This window comes from Muntiacus reevesi, chromosome 9 (assembly GCF_963930625.1).
Source record: "Muntiacus reevesi chromosome 9, mMunRee1.1, whole genome shotgun sequence".
NCBI lineage: Eukaryota > Metazoa > Chordata > Mammalia > Artiodactyla > Cervidae > Muntiacus > Muntiacus reevesi.
In genome coordinates, this window is record NC_089257.1 from 25,921,084 (window position 1) to 25,941,680 (window position 20,597).

The following is a 20,597-nucleotide window of genomic DNA, read 5'->3' on the forward strand; positions in this document are numbered from 1 at the left end:
AGATCCCCCCTGCATTCTCTCTTTGGGCCATCGTTGCCCAGGTCCAGGGGGCTGTGAGCCTGCTCCCATTCAGCCGGCCTGCCCCTCTCCCAGCACTAGGGCATGTGACCAGGCTGGAGCACAGAGCACTGCCTCGCCCCAGGGAGTGTATGCTGTGCTTCCCTCTCCCGGTTAGGAGAGCCGATCTGTTCAGCCTTGCTTACCCTTGGGCTCAGCTGCTGGAGGATTGTGTCCGTATAGTTTAGCAGGCAGCACAGGTGGTAAAAGAACTCGGGGGTGGTCAGTGCATCGAAGTTGAACTCCCAATAACTCTATGACATCTGACGAGTCACTTGACTTCTCCATGCCTCTGCTTCTGTATCTATTCAGGCTTCAGCCATCTGTCGCCTACTACGTGCTGGCACTGACATTCTAGGATTCTGCTCGCCTTCTATTTTCATGCCCAGGGAGGGAGTGATTCTCTGGGCTCAGACGTTGCATTTTCACAGCATGCAGAGTGCCTGGCACCTTTGAAAATAGAATGGCTGCCCCCCAGATGTCGAGGAACAGCCCGAGAGCTTCTTAGGGGACTGTTGGCCCAGAGATGCTTGGGGAACAGGGAGCAAGTCTTGGCATTACTGCCCGGAAGGAGAGGCTGTCTTCCCACCTCACACCTCCCTGCTGTGGTGGCTGCTGGTGGCTGGCACATCTGGCAGCCAGATGGAAATCCCCAGCAGAGCCAGGCTCTGGGAGGAGCCCGCATGACAGTGGGTCTGTGAAGACTCCATGTGACGGAAATCAGGCAGAGAGAAGCAAATCGTGTGGGTTATGGGGTGCTGATCTGACCCCCACCAAGACCCTCAGCCTCCTGTTCCTGGCCATATCCAGGACCCATCACAGGGGCCAGCAGGTCATCCAACTGGGTCTCATATTTGATATTGTCTCCCTGGGAATGAAAAAAGCAGACAGGCGTCCCTCCACTCAAAGCTTGTGTCCTGTTACTGACCATACTGCTCATAGTAGTTACAAGAGAATGTTATAAATCCTGTCCCTACCATGGGATGAGGACAGCCATTTCTCACCTGTATTTGTGCGTTAAAGCATCACTCTGTCAAACACAGACATATAAAATATTCCCCAATTTTATAATCTCGTTTATGACATTTCTTAATTATTTTTGACCTATTAGGAATTTTAAAACGCATAATTGGCTAGGACTTTGGTAATTTTAACAGCGTCTTTTCTTTATGTTTTTTCCCCCACCCCATTAGATTCAAACAGTGACGAAGAAAGTCCTGGTGGCCCCCCCATCAGACGAGGACAGCAATGCCACCGACGCTGTCCTCTCGCTGTTGAACGAGACTGTGACCGAGGCTCCGGAGGAGACCCAGGTGGTTATCAAGAAGGGCCTGGAGTTCAAGGATGGCATGAATGTCTTAGGTGAGTGCCCTTGTCTTCATTTCCTTGCGGGAGACACCTCTGCCGGGGCCACGTGGCCGTCCTTTCCCGCAGTGCAGCACCGGGCCTCCCGGCGTCCTTCTCAGAAAGCCAGTCGCCCTGCTGTCCTGTAGGTGGAGCAAGAGGCTTTCTCTGGGGAGCGATTTGAGGGTAACTGGGACTGAGAGTTGAGATGAAGGGCAAGGGAGAAGGCTGGAGCAATACCACGTGGGGGTGTGGGGACTTGAGTCCGAGAAGGAGAAGGGACTGACCCTCACGGGGCACGTCCCCCGACTTTCTGCCTGGTGTTGGCCAGTCACTCGCTCTGACTCTCCATTTCATGAGGTTACACTTCCAAGTCTTTCATTTCTTTCTTTTCTAGCCACCCTTGTGCGAGTCCCAAGACTGTGTAGGCATAGGAACTGTCCCGCCCCAGTCCTCACAGTTTGTAAACAAAGGCAGTGCTTTTAGAAATGGAAAGTGTTGGCATTGGTACTTAAAGGAGCTTCTCAAAAGGAGAAGCTTTTGTTTTAACTTTCTGGGATTCCAGGGAGCCCTTTCCCCAAGTGTGGGACCTTCTGAGCATGCCATCACAGGGGTTCTTATTTTTTTCTCATTTATTTTTATTAGTTGGAGGCTAATTACTTTACAATATTACTTTACAATATTGTATGGTTTTTGCCATACATTGACATGCACAGGGGTTCTTGGACTCTGCAGTTAGACCAGTTTGGATCCTGTTTGCATCCCTTATGGACCATCCACTGATTATCTAACTGTGGACAGATTCCTCTATGTCTCAAGATTCATCTGTAAAGTGGGCATGGAGTTGGCATTTCTCTTGTAGATCATTGTGAGGGTTCAGTGAGATTGTGCACATGGGCACAGCAGTACGTGCCATGTGCTTTTCACGTGAGCTACTCTCGTCATTAAAGGTGAGCTGCTCAGTAGAAAAAGCCCACAGAAGATACTCCTATCATGGGGATGACTCTAGTTTGCTCAGTTTACTCCCCACCCACCCCCTGGGTCCGTTCTCCCCACCATAACCCAGTCCACTGCTAGAGTGGTGTCCCCAAGCCAAGACAGAGGGGCATTTGGTCATAAGGTACAAGAAATGGGAAATCTGTGTGGAAGAAATATGCTGATCCATGCAGAGTGAGCTTTCTAAGGATTTGAATGAGAGCTCTTTAGAAAAGATTGAGCTCACTTTGTCATCTAGGAGATCAAATACCCTTGTCCCTTTGGTGGGGGTGTCAGATAAAATACAGGGTGCCCATTTCATGTGAATTTCAGGGCTTCCCTGGTGGCTCAGATAGTAAAGTGTCTGCCTGCAATGCGGGAGACCTGGGTTCCATCCCTGGGTCGGGAAGATTTCCTGGAGAAAGAAAAGGCAACCCACTCCAGTATTCTTGCCTGGAAAGTTCCATAGATGGAGAAGCCTGGTGGGCTACAGTCCAGGGGGTTGCAAAGATTCGAACATGACTAAGCGACTTCACTTTCACTTTTCACTTTCAGATAAACAACAGATGATGTTAAAGGGTTATGTCCCAAATATTGCACCAGATATACTTGTATTTAAAAAATGCATTCTTTGTCTGAAATTCAGATTATATCTGGGAGTCCTTTTTTTTTTTTCTAAATTTGGTAACCATACTCCTTACTCATCCAGAATGGTTGACTCAGCAAGATTGCCCCACCACTAAAAAGTGTCTTTTTCTTTGACCTGACAGGAAGTGAGAGTGAGGGAAGAGATAAGCAGACCAGGTTGCCAGGCAACAGAAGATCAATAACTATTGTTGACAATCAGTGGGAGGTGAGAGGAGGAAGGAGAAAGTGGGAGAGTTCCTCTGAGGAGGAGGGTTTGCAAACACCCTCTGCATCCAACCTTGAGTGGCTCTTCTTTGCCACTGTCCAGATATCTGTGCCCTTTCAGGCATTCCCAACTCCCCTTGTCCCCCCACAACCCACGGTCAATGTGGCCCCACCGTTTTGTACTGTGGCCATGAGTAATGGGGTCAGGGCTCTGGAGTGAATCATTCAGAATACTTTCTGTGGTCATTTCCAGCGTCTTGGTGGATTCTGGGAAGTCACATGACCTTTGGTTGTATTGGGGAGTTTCACCACCATTCAGGACTTGCTCAACCCCAGTGACCAAGTCTAAGAGGGCTTTGTTCAAATGAAACACCAGTTGTTCCAGAGAGTGAGTTCAATGAGGCAGTGTTTACAGAGGGAAATGACAGGCTGGCCCTGGGTTTCTAAGTGCAGATTGAGGCCCTGGAAAGCTAAGGGAAGTTAAACTGTTGAGAAACTTCCCATTTACAAATCATGGCTGAAATAAGGTTCTTTCCATGGTCTTCCAAGGCAGAAATGGTGGCTGGTTTTATTTTTTTTTGGTTTTGGTTTGTTTTTTGGCTTTGGAAAGTCCCGAGGATCAAGCATTGCAATAGTGAAGATGAAAACTCCGCTTCCAGCCTCCCACTTCTTTAAAGACTCATTTCTCTACTCCCCAAACCTCCAGACTACTCTGGGCTTCACTTCAATTCAATCCCAACCACTTAAGTCAACTCCTGTGAGAGATTGCTTCTTTCAACATCTCCCTCTCTTATACTCATGGAGATGGACACTTTCTGTTGACTCTGCCAGGAATGCTATTTTATCCTAGTTCTTTGGGACCTTGAGACCTTGGGCATTTTCTCTTAAAATTTCCAGATGGAATTAACCACGTGACACTAACTATTCTCAGCCATGATATTCACAGATTATCACTCACCACACACCTAGAAAACTCCTCTCTGTGGGCTTGAGATGAGCCTAAATTTGATTTCCTCTATTACTGCAGAACTAGGTCACTCTAATTCTAGGTCATGCTAATTCTCATTAAGCCTTTGTGTTTATGGCCAAAACTGACTTGTAAGTCACTAGTTAATCTTTCTGGCTAAGAGCTAAAAAGGGAAAATATGAAATATAATGGATTAAGAATTTCAGTGCAAGTGCTAGATTCTTTTTGCTGAAGAAGAGAGGGTCCAGCAAAGGATAGTTGAACAATCTGGGTTGATATGTACTTGGTATGAGAAGTGAATCGTTTTGGTAACTATGGAAAAGGCAAATTCAGAAGTTTGGACAGAAAGAATTTTCCCCTAAAAGAATCAAATCATAATGCTATAATTTACCTTGATATGGCTCAGGACTGTGGGCATAAGTAGACACTATAGGAAACTGGATATAATAGGGAGGTGCCGGAAATAAAGTCTGCCAACATGGGACAGAGTAGGTGTAAGGAAGAGGAAGGGGAGAGAGGGAAGAGAGGATGGCCCATACTGCAGGGCAGAAAAGAAGTCAGATGGGCAAGCAAGGGCCCGTTGCCAAGGGGACAATGACATTGACTTATAGTCCATGAAAGTCATTAGCATTGGAGCACCAAGACTGGCAATCACAGATTGGTAGCTGGGCACATGATGACTGGTTATCAGAAATCCAGAGACACCGCCCCCCCCCCACCACAGTCATATGGGGACATCTGTTAGCCATGGAGTGCACCCCAGACACTGGGAGAGTCTGAGTGAGACTCCAGGGTGAGATGCTGAGGAAGAGGGGTGGAGGGAGTGATGGCAGAGAGAATTTTCTGGGGAGAGAAAAGCTGGGTCTTGCCTTGGAGGAACTAACATATCAGACAGGTTTCCAGGACAGATACTCAGAGAATGAGGCAAAGGCAACACAGAAATAAGATCCAAGGTTGGCTGTTGGTCTTGGTCCAGGACTTAGTGCAATTTGATGCTGACATCAAGAGGTGGGGACGGGGTTCCTCAGACCCTCCTGGCCTGGGATTAGATCGACCCTGGGAGCTGGGGTGCGGCTGCACTTAGATGGAAGTCAAGTGACATCAAGTAAAAGGAGAAGAGGGCCAAGGGGCTAGGAAGTAACAAAGAGTGTATTCTAGTTTTATGATCCTGAAAAAAAAACACACACACACAATAAAAAAGAAAGTATTCTAACCGTTTGGACCATGGAAAAAATGATGATGAATTAATAAATAACAGGTTAAATCCAAACAAACTGGTCATCTGGGGTTTCCCAGCTGTTTTGGATTTCTCATTGCTTTCCCTTTGATTTTTCAAGATTTCTTCCTCCTTCTCAAATTAGCAATAGAAAAATAATTTCATGTTTAGGATTTCCCTAGAGTGAAACATATACCAACCATGCATTAATTTGGGATAACACCAAACTAATATAGACATAACCCTGGCAGAGACTAAATTGGCTAATTGATCTCTACTCTTCTAATATTGGCTCCAAAATTTGCATGATAATCCCCAAGTCCCAACAAGCCTTCCTTCATTAATCTGTGTACTAATGGAACCTGCTTACACATGACTTCATAAGTGAGGGGGAGAAAGAGAGAAGAGAGTACTTCAGTTTGGAATGAAAATGAATTCATTTTCTCCAAGGAACTAACCTGCTTACAGTTCAACTTGCTCATGTGGAAAATTTTCAGGAAAGCCATAGTTATACAGGGGAAAGGTATTTTCAGTGTGGGAAGTAATACTTCTGTCTTTTAATGCTTAATTCATAGGGTTGCTGGTAGTGAGAATATGGCTGCATACACAGGGGATAGTTACAAACAAGAAGAAAACACGTATTTTATCATTTGTCCTTTTGTGTCCTGTGATTCACCCAACAGGTCTGATAGGGTTTTTCATTGCTTTTGGCATTGCCATGGGGAAGATGGGCGAGCAGGCCAAGTTGATGGTGGAATTCTTCAACATTTTGAATGAAATTGTAATGAAGTTAGTGATCATGATCATGTGGTAAGTGGATCTGTTCTTACATCATTGTGGTGGGGGTGTAAGGTGGTCTTGGGGTCTCCAAAGGACCCTGGACCCTCCTAGCAGGAAAGAGTGAGCAGGCATGAATCAAGGAAGGATTTCTCTGGAAAGACTTTGAAAAAGGAATGGAAATTTCTTTTTTGAAACTTTCCATAGAAAATGGGCAGGAAAACTATATAGCCTGTGGGCCAGATCTTACCTGCCATTTGTTTTGTGTGACCTGTGAGTTAAGAATGGGTTCTATGTTTTTATTTTGCTGGAAAAAAAAATCCAGAATAGTAATATTCACAACACGTGGTTATGCAAAATTCATATTCAGTGCCCATACATAGTTTTGTTGGGACCCAGCCTACCTATTTGCTCATGTATTGTTTAGGGTTGCTTTTGTGCTAAAAGACAGAGTTGAGTAGTTATGACCAAGACTGTGTAGACTGCAAAGCCTAAAAAGTTTACTGTTTGACCCCTTACATAAAAAGTTCACCCATCTCTGTCCTGGAGGAAAAGAACACACACATACACACAAAACCAAAAAACCAAAAACCAGACAAGCTGGGAATATCAATCAGTAATCGTGAATCTGAGCAATATCAGGGTACACTACACTAAGATAGGGCCAAGATCCCAGGGATGTGGCATGACCCAGGGTGTGTGGAAGAATCACTTCTCCAGTATTCTGGTGTCCAAAGTTAAATGCCTCTTAGATCTGGGTTCTCAAGATTCATACAGAAAATAAGTAAATAAATACATAAAAGAAGCAGTTCTCAGGCTGCGCAAGAAAAAGTGCCATCACATAGGATTAAGTGCTCTTGGAAATCTGGTTCCACACTCTAGCTCTACAGCAGAGAAAACTGTGGTCCAGAGACACTAAATCTTGATTTTTTTAACATTGTCATGATCACCATGATCTTTATGGCTTTCCTTTTCCAAGAGTCATGAGAGTGCTTCATACCTCTCAAGTGTAATCCCTACAACCCTGCAAAGATGGTGTTATGGTTCCCATTTGATAGAAAAGGCAATGGGAAAAGGTTCATGGAGGTGAATTAACTTGCCTAAGATGATATGGCCAGAGAGAAGAAGAGCTGGTGTTATACTGACATCAAAGTCTGTGGTGTGTATGTGGGTGGGGGTTTTGTTGTTGTTTGAATCATGTGATATTGTCTCCACTTCATCTCATGTGTGTTTATGGTCAGTGGTTCTGAAGTCTATGGTAGCCCAGGAGAGCATAAGCTTCTCCTTCACAAGGGATCTGTGTCACTTCCAGTTACTGGAAAATTCTTGTGTTCAGTATCTACCAGATAGAATGATTTTTACATGTATGCATTTCAGATCCCTATGATGGTCCTGTATGCCTACCTGGGAATAAAGTAAAACCACTCTTAGACCAAACAGCATGTGTGTTCTGTTTGCCACGGAAATTCTGGGTTACAGATTCCTTCACTCTGCGTGCTCCAGTCCCCCACACCTGCCTCCCCAATCCTCCTCCACTTTCCTTCCCCTGAAATTCCACTTGTTTCATCTCTTCTTCCTTTTCTTGGCCCTTACTTCCCACCTCACAAGGTACAAAATCTGTTCTCAACTTGTATTTTATCACCAAGCACAGCAATGTGTCAGTAGTAAATTCCTACTAAAACTTTAGGAACAAGTGGGCTAGCTGAAAGCCCCAGGGTCTCAGATCAAGATGTTCCTCATGATTTCATGAACCATATTTAATAGTTCTGGTCTGTTCTGATTGTTGCTTTATTGACTTTGGAAACACAGAAAAGATTCTCATACAATAGTGTGTTCTTTTCAATTATTGTATTGATTCTTCAACTTCCCAGGCAAGGCTAGATTTCTAAATATTTCTTTTGTGTGAAGATTTAACGTCACACACAATGTCATGCTGTAAAAATATTTTAAAATATATTTTAAGGACTTCTCTGGTGGTCCAGTGGTTAAGGCACCGTGCTTCCAATGCAGAGGGCATAAGTTCAATCCCTGGTTGGGGAACTAAGACCCCACATTGTACGGCCAAAAAAAATAGTCTTTTGAATCCATTCTGAGCTTGCTGAGAGTTTAATAAATGGTAATATGCAAAGCTTCCTCCAGTCCAGCATTTCTCATGATGTACTCTACATATAAGTTAAATAAGCAGGGTGACAATATACAACCTTGACATACTCCTTTTCCTATTTGGAACCAGTCTGTTGGTCCATGTCCAGTTCTAACTGTTGTTTCCTGACCTGCATACAGGTTTCTCAGGAGGCAGGTCAGGTGGTCTGGTATTCCCATCTCCTTCAGATTTTTCCACAGTTTCTTGTGATCCACACAGTCAAAGGCTTTGGGTCCATCTAGTCAAAGCCATGGTTTTTCCAGTAGTTATTTATGTATGTGAGAGTTGGACTATAAAGAAAGCTGAGCACCAAAGAATTGATGCTTTTGAACTGTGGTGTTGGAGAAGACTCTTGAGAGTCGCTTGGACTGCAAAGAGATCCAACCAGTCCATCCTAAAGGAGATCAGTCCTGGGTGTTCATTGGAAGGACTGATGTTGAAGCTGAAACTCCAATACTTTGGCCACCTGATGCAAAGAGTCGACTCATTAGAAAAGACCCTGATGCTGGGAAAGATAGAAGGCAAGAGGAGAAGGGGACGACAGAGGAGGCATCATTGACTCAATGGACATGGGTTTGGGTAGACTCCGGCAGTTGGTGATGAACAGGGAGGCCTGGAGTACTGTGATTCATGGGGTTGCAAAGAGTCGGACATGACTGAGTGACTGAACTGAACTGAATATGCAAAGCAGAACAGGCCTCTTAGTTTTAAACATTAAAGATCTGCCTTTACTTCCTAGAATTCCTAGCAGAGTGAGCACCCTCACTGTAAATATGCAGCTCCGTTTTCTTTACTCTGATGCCAATGATGTGGGTTATGTATGAAAATTCCTTCCTTCACCCATGCCAGTGTCATTTCCACTGAGGCCTTGAAGCAGAAGGAATCTTCTAGGAAATCAAATGAGTCATGCGATAAAGTGTAGCCTCCCTTCTCCCCAGGGATGGAGTGGGTGTGGATCAAAATGTTTCCTCTTCACTGAAACCAAAACTCCTAAAGATTTAGCATCATATCCCAGGCAATGAAGAGTAATTGTGAGTCAGGAGCAAGGCCTATGGAATGGTTTCTGACAGCTGTTTGGTTACCACATCTAACCCAACAGTCTGGAGGGTGTAATATGACATGAGATGTCAATCCTATATATTTATTTCATTCTTCAGCTGCCTTCCCAGCAATTGATAATGATGTGTATAAGAAGGTTCTGGATAAAACAGCCAACCACATCTTAACTGACACCCTCAAATCTTAAATCATCAGAGTTCTTTTGTAGTTTTCTCTATGTGATAGTAAGAATAGTAATCTTAGTTAAAAAACAACCTAGTGCTGCCATATGACCCTACAATCCCCCTCCTGGCCATATACCCCCCAAAAACATGATCTGATAGGATACATGCACCCCAATGTTCATTGCAGCACTGTTTACAGTAGCCAAGACATAGAAGCAACCTAAATGTCCACTGACAGGTGAATGAGCAAAGAAGATATGGTTCATATATACAGTGGAATATTAGCCATCAAGCAGAATGAAATAATGCCATATGTAGTAATATGGATGGATCTAGGGATTGTCATTTCAGTGAAATAAGTCAGACAGAAACGGAGAAATATCATATGACATCCCTTATATGTGGAATCTAAAAAGAAATGATATGATTGAACTTATTTACAAAACAGAAACAGATTCACAGCCTTAGAGAATGAACTTATGGTTCCCAGGGGGAAGAATGGGGGCAAGAGATGGTTAGAGACTTTGGGACAGACATGTACACATTATTGTATTTAAAATGAATAACCAACAAGGTCCTACTGTATACACAAGGAACGCTTCTCAATGTTATGTGGCAGCCTGGATGGGAGGGGAGTTTACAGGAGAATGGATACATGTATATGTATGGTTGAGTCCCTTTGCTGTCCATCTGAAACTGTCACAACATTGCTAATCGGCTATACTCTGATGTAAAATAAAAAGTTGTTTAAAAATGTTAGAAAAGAGTAGTAATAATAGCACAAAGCATCATTGAGGAGATTGCTATTAATCTAACAATGCTAACGTGTGATGTGTTAGTCACTCAGTTGTGTCCAACTCTTTGTGACCCTGTGGACTGTAGCCTGCCAGGCGCCTGTCCATGGGATTTCTCAGGCAAGAATAATGGAGTGGATTGCCATTTTCTTCTCCAGGGCATCTTCCAACCCAGGGATGGAACCTGTTGTCTTCTGCATTGCAAGCAATTTCATCACTATCTGAGCCATTAGGATGTTAAATTATAACAGAATTATTAAATTCTGCTATATGTTCAGCATTTTTTCAATTACTCTCTTGTATCTATTATTGAGAAAGTAATAATTGTTATAATTACTATTTTAGGTCATAACTAAGATTTTCCAAATTCCTGCTACATGCCTAATACTGTTCAAGTATTTTACCTGCATTGACTCTTTTATTTGTCACAGTAAGACCTAGTGAAGGTGCTTCACTCAATATGCCAGCAAATCTGGAAAACTCCGCAGTGACCACAGGACTGGGAAAGGTCAGTTTTCATTCCAATCCCAAAGAACGACAATGCCAAAAAATGTTTAAACTACTGCACAATTGCACTCATCTAGCAGAGTAATGCTCAAAATTCTCCAAGCCAGGCTTTAACAGTACATGAACCGTGAACCTCCAGACATTTAAGCTGAATTTAGAAACGGAAGAGGAACCAGAGATCAAATTGCCAACATCCACTGGATCATCAAAAAAGTGAGAGAGTTCAAGAAAAACATCTACTTCTGCTTTATTGACTATACCAAAACCTTTGACTGTGTGGATCACAACAAGCTGTGGAAAATTCTTAAAGAGATGGGAATACTTGACCTGCCTCTTGAGAAATCTGTATGCTGGTCAAGAAGCAGCAGTTAGAACTGGACATGGAACAACAGACTGGTTCCAAATCGGGAAAGGAGTATATCAAGGCTGTATATTGTCACCCTGCTTATTTAACTTATATGCAGAGTACATCATGAGAAATGCCAGGCTGGATGAAGCACAAGCTGGAATCAAGATTGCTGGGAGAAATATCAGTAACCTCATAGACACAGATGACACCCTCCCTTATGGCAGAAAGCAAAGAAGAACTGAAGAACCACTTGATAAAAGTGAAAGAGGAGAGTGAAAAAGTTGACTTAAAACTCAACATTCAGAAAACTAAGATCATGGCATCGGTCCCATCACTTCATGGCAAATAGATGGGGAAACATGGGGAACAGTGAGAGACTTTATTTTTGGGGGCTCCAAAATCACTACAGATGGTGAATGCAGCCATGAAATTAAAAGATGCTTGCTCCTTTGAAGAAAAGCTATGACCATCCTAGACAGCATATTAAAAAGCAGAGGCATTACTTTACCAACAAAGGTCTGTCTAGTCAAAGCTATGGTTTTTCCAGTAGTCATGTATGGATGTGAGATTTGGACTATAAAGAAAGCTGAGCACAGAAGAATTGATGCTTTTGAACTATGTTCAAAAGTGTTGGAGAAACTCTTGAGACTCCCTTGGACTGCAAGGAGATCCAACCAGTCCATCCTAAAGGAAATCAGTCCTGAATATTCATTGGAAGGACTGATGCTGAAGCTGAAACTCCAATACTTTGGCCACCTGATGCAAAGAACTAACTCATTTGAAGAGACCCTTAGGATGGGAAAGATTGAAGGCAGGAGGAGAAGGGGACAATAGAGGATGAGATGATTGGATGGCATCAGAGACACGATGGACATGAGTTTGAGTAGGCTCTGGGAGTTGGTGATGGACAGGGAAGCCTAGTATGCTGCAGTCTGTGGGGTCACAAAGAGTCGGACACAACTGAGTGACTGAACTGAACTGAAGACCTAGCAAAAATAGATACTTTGGTGAGCCTCATTTTCTAGATGAGAAAACCATGCACATTGATTAGTTAGCTTGCCCAGTGTTGCATGGCCTTAGTAATGGAAATTTAGAGAAGTGTTATTAAATTCAACTTCTATCTGAACCTGGGGTCCTCCTCTTATGAACTGAGTGACGTTAGACAAGTTAGATACACTCTACACTCCTCATCTTGACCTGTGAGATGGATTGATCATAGAATCCACATCATAGGGTTGCTTTGAGAATTGAGTGAAATTGTGGCAAATAGTTGTGGAGCAGTTCCTGTGTGCTGGGACCTGTCCAAGCATTTTATATGAACCTGTATTGTCATTAGGGCTTCCCTGGTGGCTCAGGGGTCTTCTCTTGTGGCTCAGCTGGTACAGAATCTGCCTGCAAGGCAGGAGACCTGGGTTCGATCCCTGAGTTGGGAATATCCCCTGGAGAAGGGAAAGGCTACCCACTCCAGTGTTCTGGCCTGAAGAATTCCATGGACTGTATAGTCTCAGTTCAGTTCACTGTATAGTCTATAGGGTCACAAAGAGTCGGGCATGACTGAGCGACTTTCTCTTAACTGGTAGCCCAGCAGTAAGAATCTGTCTGCAGGAGGCACAGGAGATGTGGGTCCAATTCCTGGATCAGGAAGATCCTCTGGAGGAGGGCATGGCAACGCACTCCAGTATTCTTGCCTGGAGAATCCCAGGGACAGAGGAGCCTGGTGGGCTACAGTCCATGGGGTCGCAAAGAGTTAGACATGACTGAAGTGACTTAGCGCGCTTGCAGGCACAATATTGTTATTATATTGTAATTACCATTATTATCAATTCAATCCATAACCTTTGTTTCTCTGTGCTCATGAATTCCTTAAGAAGCCTGCAAAGCCCTCTGAATCACCTAAAAGAAAGAAAGAAAAACTCTTAATTTTGTTGTGATTTTCATATCCTCATTTTTTGCAGAGTGCTTTAAAACTTTTTTTTTTCAAAATCTGCAAAACATATAGAAAGTAAAACTTTTCATAATCTCACCACCATAGAAACATAAAGTAAGAAGTGAAATCTCTCCTCACTGTTTCAATTCTCCCTCTCAGTTAACCCACTACCACCACCATCCATCTGCCTCCAATCCACCCAACCACCCATCCATCCATTCATTCTTTCACTTCCAAAATACTTTTGAGCATGTCTTCTCTGCCAACAACATTAGGCACTAGTGATATAATGGAGCCTGGAACTGACTCTCACTCTATCCTGATAAAAAGTTCTAACCCCCATATGGTAACTCTCAGCAAAAGTGACTTTTTGGATAGCCAGACACTCTCCCAAACTAAAATGGGAAAATGGAGATTTGTGTTTCTTCCTTACCCTGAATACAAACAGCACCTTGGGTAATTTTTGGAATGTTCATCTTTATTGACAAGCTCTTCCAACTCTTGAGTTCTCTTGAAATCTGCCCCAAACTGGTAGACCAGTGTTGTTATTGGCAACGTGTGGGACAGAACCACAGTGACTTCAGGGCAAGACTGAGAAAGTTCCTTCACTTACCTCTATCCACTCCAAGCATCTGGGCCACCATCTGTCCTGTCCTTGAAAGTCCCCGGTTAATCATTTTAGTGGGTTAAAACTGGAAGCCTTAAATAAATTGCAGCTAAATAAAGGAAATGGTTTCAAAGACTCACCATGGAATATCTGTATTTCAGCCATTGCAGATCAGATTTTATTGCTGAAAACACTGATTTCTAAATATGTCAGAATGACCTGGGGAACTTGTTTGAGGTATAAATGCCCCAAGGCTAGCTGTAGGAAATTCTAACTCAGTCGGTATGTGGTGGGTTCAGGGAATCCATGTTGTTTCGGGCAGGCCAGGTGATTTGGAGGCAGGAGTCTGTGGTTACATGGACTGAGATCAGCGTATATTAGTGCTGTGGATGAGCCTGTTTGTGGAGTAGAGAGCAGACCTTGGTGAAAATCTTAAGATAACAAGAACTGAGGTGTGAAGTGGGTGGAGGAAGGAAAGAGTGATGCAACAGTAAGAAAAAGATGCCACAGACCAGTCCTGGATGGATCAATGGCTTTGAAAATGCTGCCCAGAGCTGAGGATACAGCCAGTTTCAGGGCAGCTTGGGAGCCTTTCCCTCCCCCCAGCTCTGTAGTCATATCCTTCTGATTTAGAAACTGCTGGGCATCACTTGGCTTTAGAAACCTCACAAGAGTTCTCAGCCTCTTCATGCACTTTGGTTTATGGCTTTGGTTGTTTGCTTCATCACTTTAAGTGGTGATCTTGAGCGCTTACTCATAAAATCATCTGTAGTTGGGTGGCAGTAGCCTGTGAGATACCTTGAAAGTGAAAGTCACTCAGTCGTGTCTGACTCTTTGTAACCCCACGGACTGTAGCCTGCCAGGCTCCTCTGTCCTTGAATTCTCCAGGCCAGAATACTGGAGTGGGTAGCCCTTTCTCTTCTCCAGAGGATCTTCCCAACCCAGGGATCAAACCCATGTCTCCCACATTGCAGGCTGATTCCTTACCAGCTGAGCCACCAAGGAAGCCTGAGAAAGTCTCTTTAACTCAGACTTCACTCATTCAGCATGGTGATGAGGGGACATGGAGTAGATGTGTGGAAACAGAACATGCAAGGGACTCCTGTGTCAGGAGTATTCCCCCATAGCTCAGTGGGTAAAGAATCTGCTAGCAATGCAGGAGACACAGGAGCTGTGGGTTCAGTCCCTGGGTTGGGAAGATCCCCTGAAGGAGGAAATAGGAACCCACTGCAGTGTTCTCACCTGAAAAATTCCATGGACAGAGGAGCCTGGCGTGCTACAGTTCACAGGGTCGAAAAGAGTCGAACTTGATTGAGTGGCTAAGCACGCACACCTGTGTCAGCAATCAGAGAACTAGTGGCCCTAACACGGATTGGCGGGGGGCAGGACTTCTGATAGTGTGTGCATATATGCAAGTTCAAAAATGTAATCACAGACTTCCCTGGTGGACCAGTAATTAGGATTTCACCTTCCAATGCCAGAGGTGCAGGTTTGATCCCCAGTCGGAGAGCTAAGATCCCACATGCCTTGCGGCCAACAAGCCAAGGCATAAAACAGAAGCAGTATTGTGACACATTAAGTAAAGACTTAAAAAAAAAAAAAAAACAATTCTCACAGCAATCCCATGAGGTTGTAGTTAGCTTCTCTGAGCCTTGACTTGCATATCTGTAAAATGGAAGTAAGTCACCAGCCAAGGTCATAGAGCTGGTAAATGGCTGAAGAGGCTCCGTGCATCGTGTAATTGTGCATATGACTCTTCTCTACTCCTCATGGCTTTGCTTTAACCCAGGAAATGTTTGCTTGCTCCAAACACAACTGATAGGAAAAAACCCACCAAATCTGCTCACTGTCCTTGTCTTTTTTCTGACCCCCCTCCCTCAGCTGGGAGCCTGACTTCATTTGCCCCACAGTCTTTCTTTCAAATATATTCATAATTATTAATAAGGTAGCAGTGTTCATTTCAGTCAGAAGTGTCACAGGCTGAACAATTTCATGCTCTAACGCCAACAGGTTAAACAGTGGAAAAAGGGCTGTTGCCAAACATGTGAAAAGTATACCCAAGGTGAGAGAGAAAGAACATGGTTGGCTGAATGAAGAGTGAGGACAACAGTAGATTGTTTCCAAGCATACTATAATATAATAATATAATAATAATAATATAGAAATAGAAAATAAGTTTACTTTAGGATAGATTGGTAGGTGGCAAATTGTTAGCTTCTGTACAAAAAGCTACAACTGCTCCTTCAAGGAAGTGGTTTGGTGGGTAGAGGTGAAAACCCCCAGTGGTAGAGTTTCACAGATCTGAGATTATTCTCCTCCTCCTCTTTCCTGGTTTCATGATCTTGGGCCAGTTATTTAACTTTTCCAAACCTCAATTTCCTCATTTGCCAAATAGCCATAAAGAGACCTTGGTTTTAGGGTTGTGGTAAGAATTAAATATGTGGATCTCCCCCCATAATGCTTGAAATACGATGAGTGGCAGCCAGCATTCTTGTTGGAGTAAGTAGGGAAAGAAACACTTGGAAGTGATAAAATCACGTTTCTCTAAACATGCTCATTGGCTTATATGATTTTCTTGTTTGGGCAGCTCTCTCTCTCTTTCTTTGTATTTTCTAGATTCCTTCCAAGCCAAAAACAAAGCACAATTTACAAACCCCAGTGTTCATAAATTGATGAAACTCGAATGAGTTTTCTGGGAAGTTCTAGATTTATTCTCAATTTTCAAGAAAGGAGATATGGAATAGAGAAGTCAAACAAGATTATTAAAGATGTAACCTGGGTGTCTCTTAACTTTAAGCGTGGTGCTTACTTAAGAGGCGGTAAAACTTGTCTCCTCTAGCCCTAAAAAATTACCTGAGTGGGATGGGGAGGGAGGTGGGAGGGGGGTTCAGGATGGGGAACATATGTAAATCATGTCAATTTATGGCAAAAACCACTACAATATTGTAAAGTAATTAGCCTCCAATTAATAAAAATAAATGAAAAAAAATTACCTGAGCAACAAAGTTTATCTTGGGGTTTTTCATCAGAGCAGGAGCCACTGGGACCATAGGAAAGATTTCAGATAATGTGGCTAGTCAGAAGCAAAATATAGTATGTATTGAGCCTCCTGGTCCTCTTTTGTAAACACTCTTTGTACAGAAATGTGCAGGGTTTTCCTCAGGATGTGGTACCTAGGAGGGCCCAGGTTTTAAATTCTGAATCCCATCACTAGCTCCTTCATGCTTTTTCTTTCCTGTTTTTCAGGTACTCTCCCCTGGGTATTGCCTGCCTAATCTGTGGGAAGATCATCGCAATCAAGGACTTAGAAGTGGTTGCTAGGCAACTGGGGATGTACATGATCACGGTGATTGTCGGCCTCATCATCCATGGGGGGATCTTCCTCCCCTTGATTTACTTTCTAGTGACCAGGAAAAACCCTTTCTCCTTTTTTGCTGGCATTTTTCAAGCTTGGATCACTGCCCTGGGTACCGCTTCCAGGTAGAGAACACCAGACATCACCGTTTCTCTCTGCTCGCTCCTTTAACTTCTTTGCCACTCCCTTTTCAAAACCTTCCCATCACAATACTCAATGAGAACACTTTTCACATATTATTAAAATATTTTTGAAAGAGTAGAACTCTGTAAATTCTTGGCTCCGTTTAGGAACTTTTGATTTTTCTGATGAACTTTTTGCTGGTATGCTGCTGTCCTGGAACTATGATCTCAAATAACATTTCCCAGGTGAATTCGTACTGTTCATCTCTAGGCATAAATTGCCAGATATAGCATTAAGGAAAAGTGTTAGTCGCTCAGTCATGTCTGATTCTTTGTGACCCCATGGACTGTAGCCTGCCAGTCTCCTCTATCCATGGTATTCTCCAGGCAAGAATATTGGAGTAGGTAGCCATTCCCTTCTTTAAGAGATCTTCCCAACAGAGGGATCGAACCTGGGTCTCCCACATTGCAGGCAGATTCTTATGATCTTAGCCACCAGGGAAGCACATATACTGTTAGTTCAACTTTAAATGTTTTCCAAAAGGGTGTAACAGGATGGTATTGTATTTAAAAAATCCTCTTACCTGTGATTTGAAAAATGCTACTATAGCATATCACTCTATTGAGTAATTTTTCAAGAATAAGAGAAAAAGATTTTGCTGGGTGAATGGTAGGTTAGATGAGATTTTTCAGGCAAACCGGAAATCAGACAAGTCTCTGAACCTGTAGTGGACTATTCAGACCCATTGATTTTGAGGAAAGTCAGGTTGGTATTGATTTGACTTGACATTGACTAAGAGGTGGTTCCTTCTTCGTTACCTAGTTCCAGTGCCTCAGAAGCCAGCGAGGACTCCAGAGATATGCAGACATAAAAAGCAAAATCTCTTCTTCCTTGGATACCATTTTGGACTGAATTTAGCAAAAACAAACCAACAAATCAACAAAAACAAATATATAAGAAACACCAAGCAATGTAGAATTTCCAAGACTAAAAGAGTTTTATTCTCTAAGCCTGCAATATTTGCTTTTATTTCTGCACATGTATCCTTGGTTCCTGAAACCAAGACTGAGGCCATAAAGCAGGTGGTAGGGAGACAGACAAACTGCAACCACAGCTCAGCGTTATCTCTGGAGTCACACGTCGGCAGGTCTTTGTTACAGAGCCCATGACCATGCTCTGCCAGGGAGGCAGCTGCTCTGTGACACAGGGAAACTGCTGCTTCTAAACTACTGAGCAGACCACCATGTTTTTCTTAAGTTACATAATAGGCCCGTAGTGGTGATAACCTAGGAAGCCAAACTATATTTCCATCTTGCAAATGAATGAGAAGTTTCGACTAGTAGAATGTAAGGTTTCAGAAAAAGTGAAAATATGTACAATCTGGGAGATCTAGATTCTGCATTTGGTTTCCCGAGATGAAAGAAAGCACTCCAAGATTTCCTTTTTCCCTCTTGGTCCTATGAACTTCTTATGGTTAAAGAGTTCTAGCCATAAAGATCCTGTCTTTTTAGTGAAAAAGTTAACTTTTTCCAAAAATAAAAACAATCAGGTTTAGTTTTATTTTTGTTTTCTGGTTATGAGCATGATGTTTTCTCATTATGAACAAGTTCAGACAGTGAATAAAAGTTTGGAGAAAAAACAGGCATCACTGCTGATACCTCGTAGTAACATTTTAGTTAATCTTTACAGTTATGTGCATTTCCAGTTCTTATTATGTGCAGATATTGTACATTGCTAAGGTGAATCGAGAAGATCCCTTGGAGAAGGAAATGGCAACCCACTCCAGTATTCTTGCCTGGGAAATCCCATGGACAGAGGAGCCCGGCAGGCTACAGTCCATGGGGTTGCAAAAGAGTAGGACCACAACTTAGTGACTAAACCAAAAATAACAAAATTTTCACTGGTCAACATATCATAAGAGTTATGTTATATCTATTAATATAGCTCTTACTATATTTCTATCACTATTATTTTTAAACTTCATAACAACATACTATGTACTATAATACAACCCTATCCCAAATGTACATTTAAGCCCTGTATATTGAATAGGGCTGTAACATACATCCTTGTAAATACATCTCTGCAAGGATGTCTGATGATCCCTTCAGGATAAATTTCGAGTTTCTGAATCCGGTGGTAAGCACATTGATGGTTTTGAAGCATATCACCAGATTACAATTTGGAAAAGTATGTTAGTTTATGTCCCTACTAACTGGGGACATAAAAGCAGTCATTTTAACACTTTGCAAACCTATTGGTGAAAAGTGATCTCACTGAATTTGCGTCACTCTGATTCCTGGGGTGGGAAAACACCTTTTTGTGTTCTTTTTGACCATCCTTCCCTTCCCTCCCGTGCCCTGCGAATTGTTTGGGAGCTGAATTTCCTGTTGGGGTATTTATCCTTTCCTGATTGGTTTTCAGTTCTCTTCTTGTGTAAAAATATCAGCTCATGTATCATATGTTGCAAATAATGCCCCTCTTCACTTGATATTTGTCTTAAAAATTTACCGTGCTTTGTATCACTAACAGGTTTTAATTTGTGGAGCTTCCCCGGTGGCTCAGTGATAAAAAGAATCTCCCTGCAGTACAGGAAGCACAGGCTTGATCCCTGGGTCAGGAAGATTCTCTGGAGGAGGGCATGGAAACCCACTCCAGTATTCTTGCCTGGGAAGTTCCACGGACAGAGGAGCCTGGCGGGCTACAGTCCATAGTGTTGCAAAGAGTCGAACATGACTGAAGCGACTGAGCACAAAGTCATCAATATTTTCCTTTAGTATTTAAAATTTTGGCTTTGCTTAGGAATATCTTTTCCACCAAAAGATTGTAAAATATTACTTTATATTTTCTTCCAATACTATTATGGTTTTGATATCTGTACTATCTCAAAATATTATATTTTCTTTTGAATGACTAGACAATTATCTTAATCCCTTTATACAACAAAGGTAAATCTTAAAATCATAGAGAAAACCCAAAATTATATTTAAGTCAAAGATAAATTCTTGGGTTATCTGACCAAGACAACAAACATTAGACTCATTTCTCCCCCTTACCTTGTATTTCGTTTGAAAAAAGAATATGGTTTTAATCTTTGGTTAAAATGTGGCTTTGCCTGGATGTAGAATTTCTTTTATTTTCTTTTTAAGGTCACTATGGCAGGAGTCTTGTACTGAGAATTAACGCAGGGTTTCTTTTCCACTATGACTACAAGGGAAAAGCCCCAGGGACAGCCAGTTAAATACACTTTCTGCCTCCTCGGACCTTGGCCTGAATGGAACATAGAGGGGAGGGTTGGCCCCATTTTCTCAATAGGCGCAGGGGCTGGTGTCAGGGCAGCCAGTTTGGGGTGGGGGTGGCCTGGGACACATCTCTTTGCAT

General features: G+C 42.8%; 1 protein-coding gene across 4 annotated transcripts in view; it reads left to right on the forward strand.

Annotated features, from left to right (window-relative positions):
• Positions 1-20,597, forward strand: part of SLC1A2 (solute carrier family 1 member 2) — a 112,038-nt gene that overhangs the window by 53,705 nt on the left and 37,736 nt on the right. For all 4 annotated transcript variants that reach the window (XM_065943979.1, XM_065943980.1, XM_065943978.1 and 1 more), the window contains exons 5-7: positions 1,251-1,419; positions 6,095-6,221; positions 16,985-17,218. In XM_065943979.1, coding sequence (XP_065800051.1) covers positions 1,251-1,419; positions 6,095-6,221; positions 16,985-17,218 — 530 coding nt within the window. The remainder of the gene's footprint in view (positions 1-1,250; positions 1,420-6,094; positions 6,222-16,984; positions 17,219-20,597) is intronic.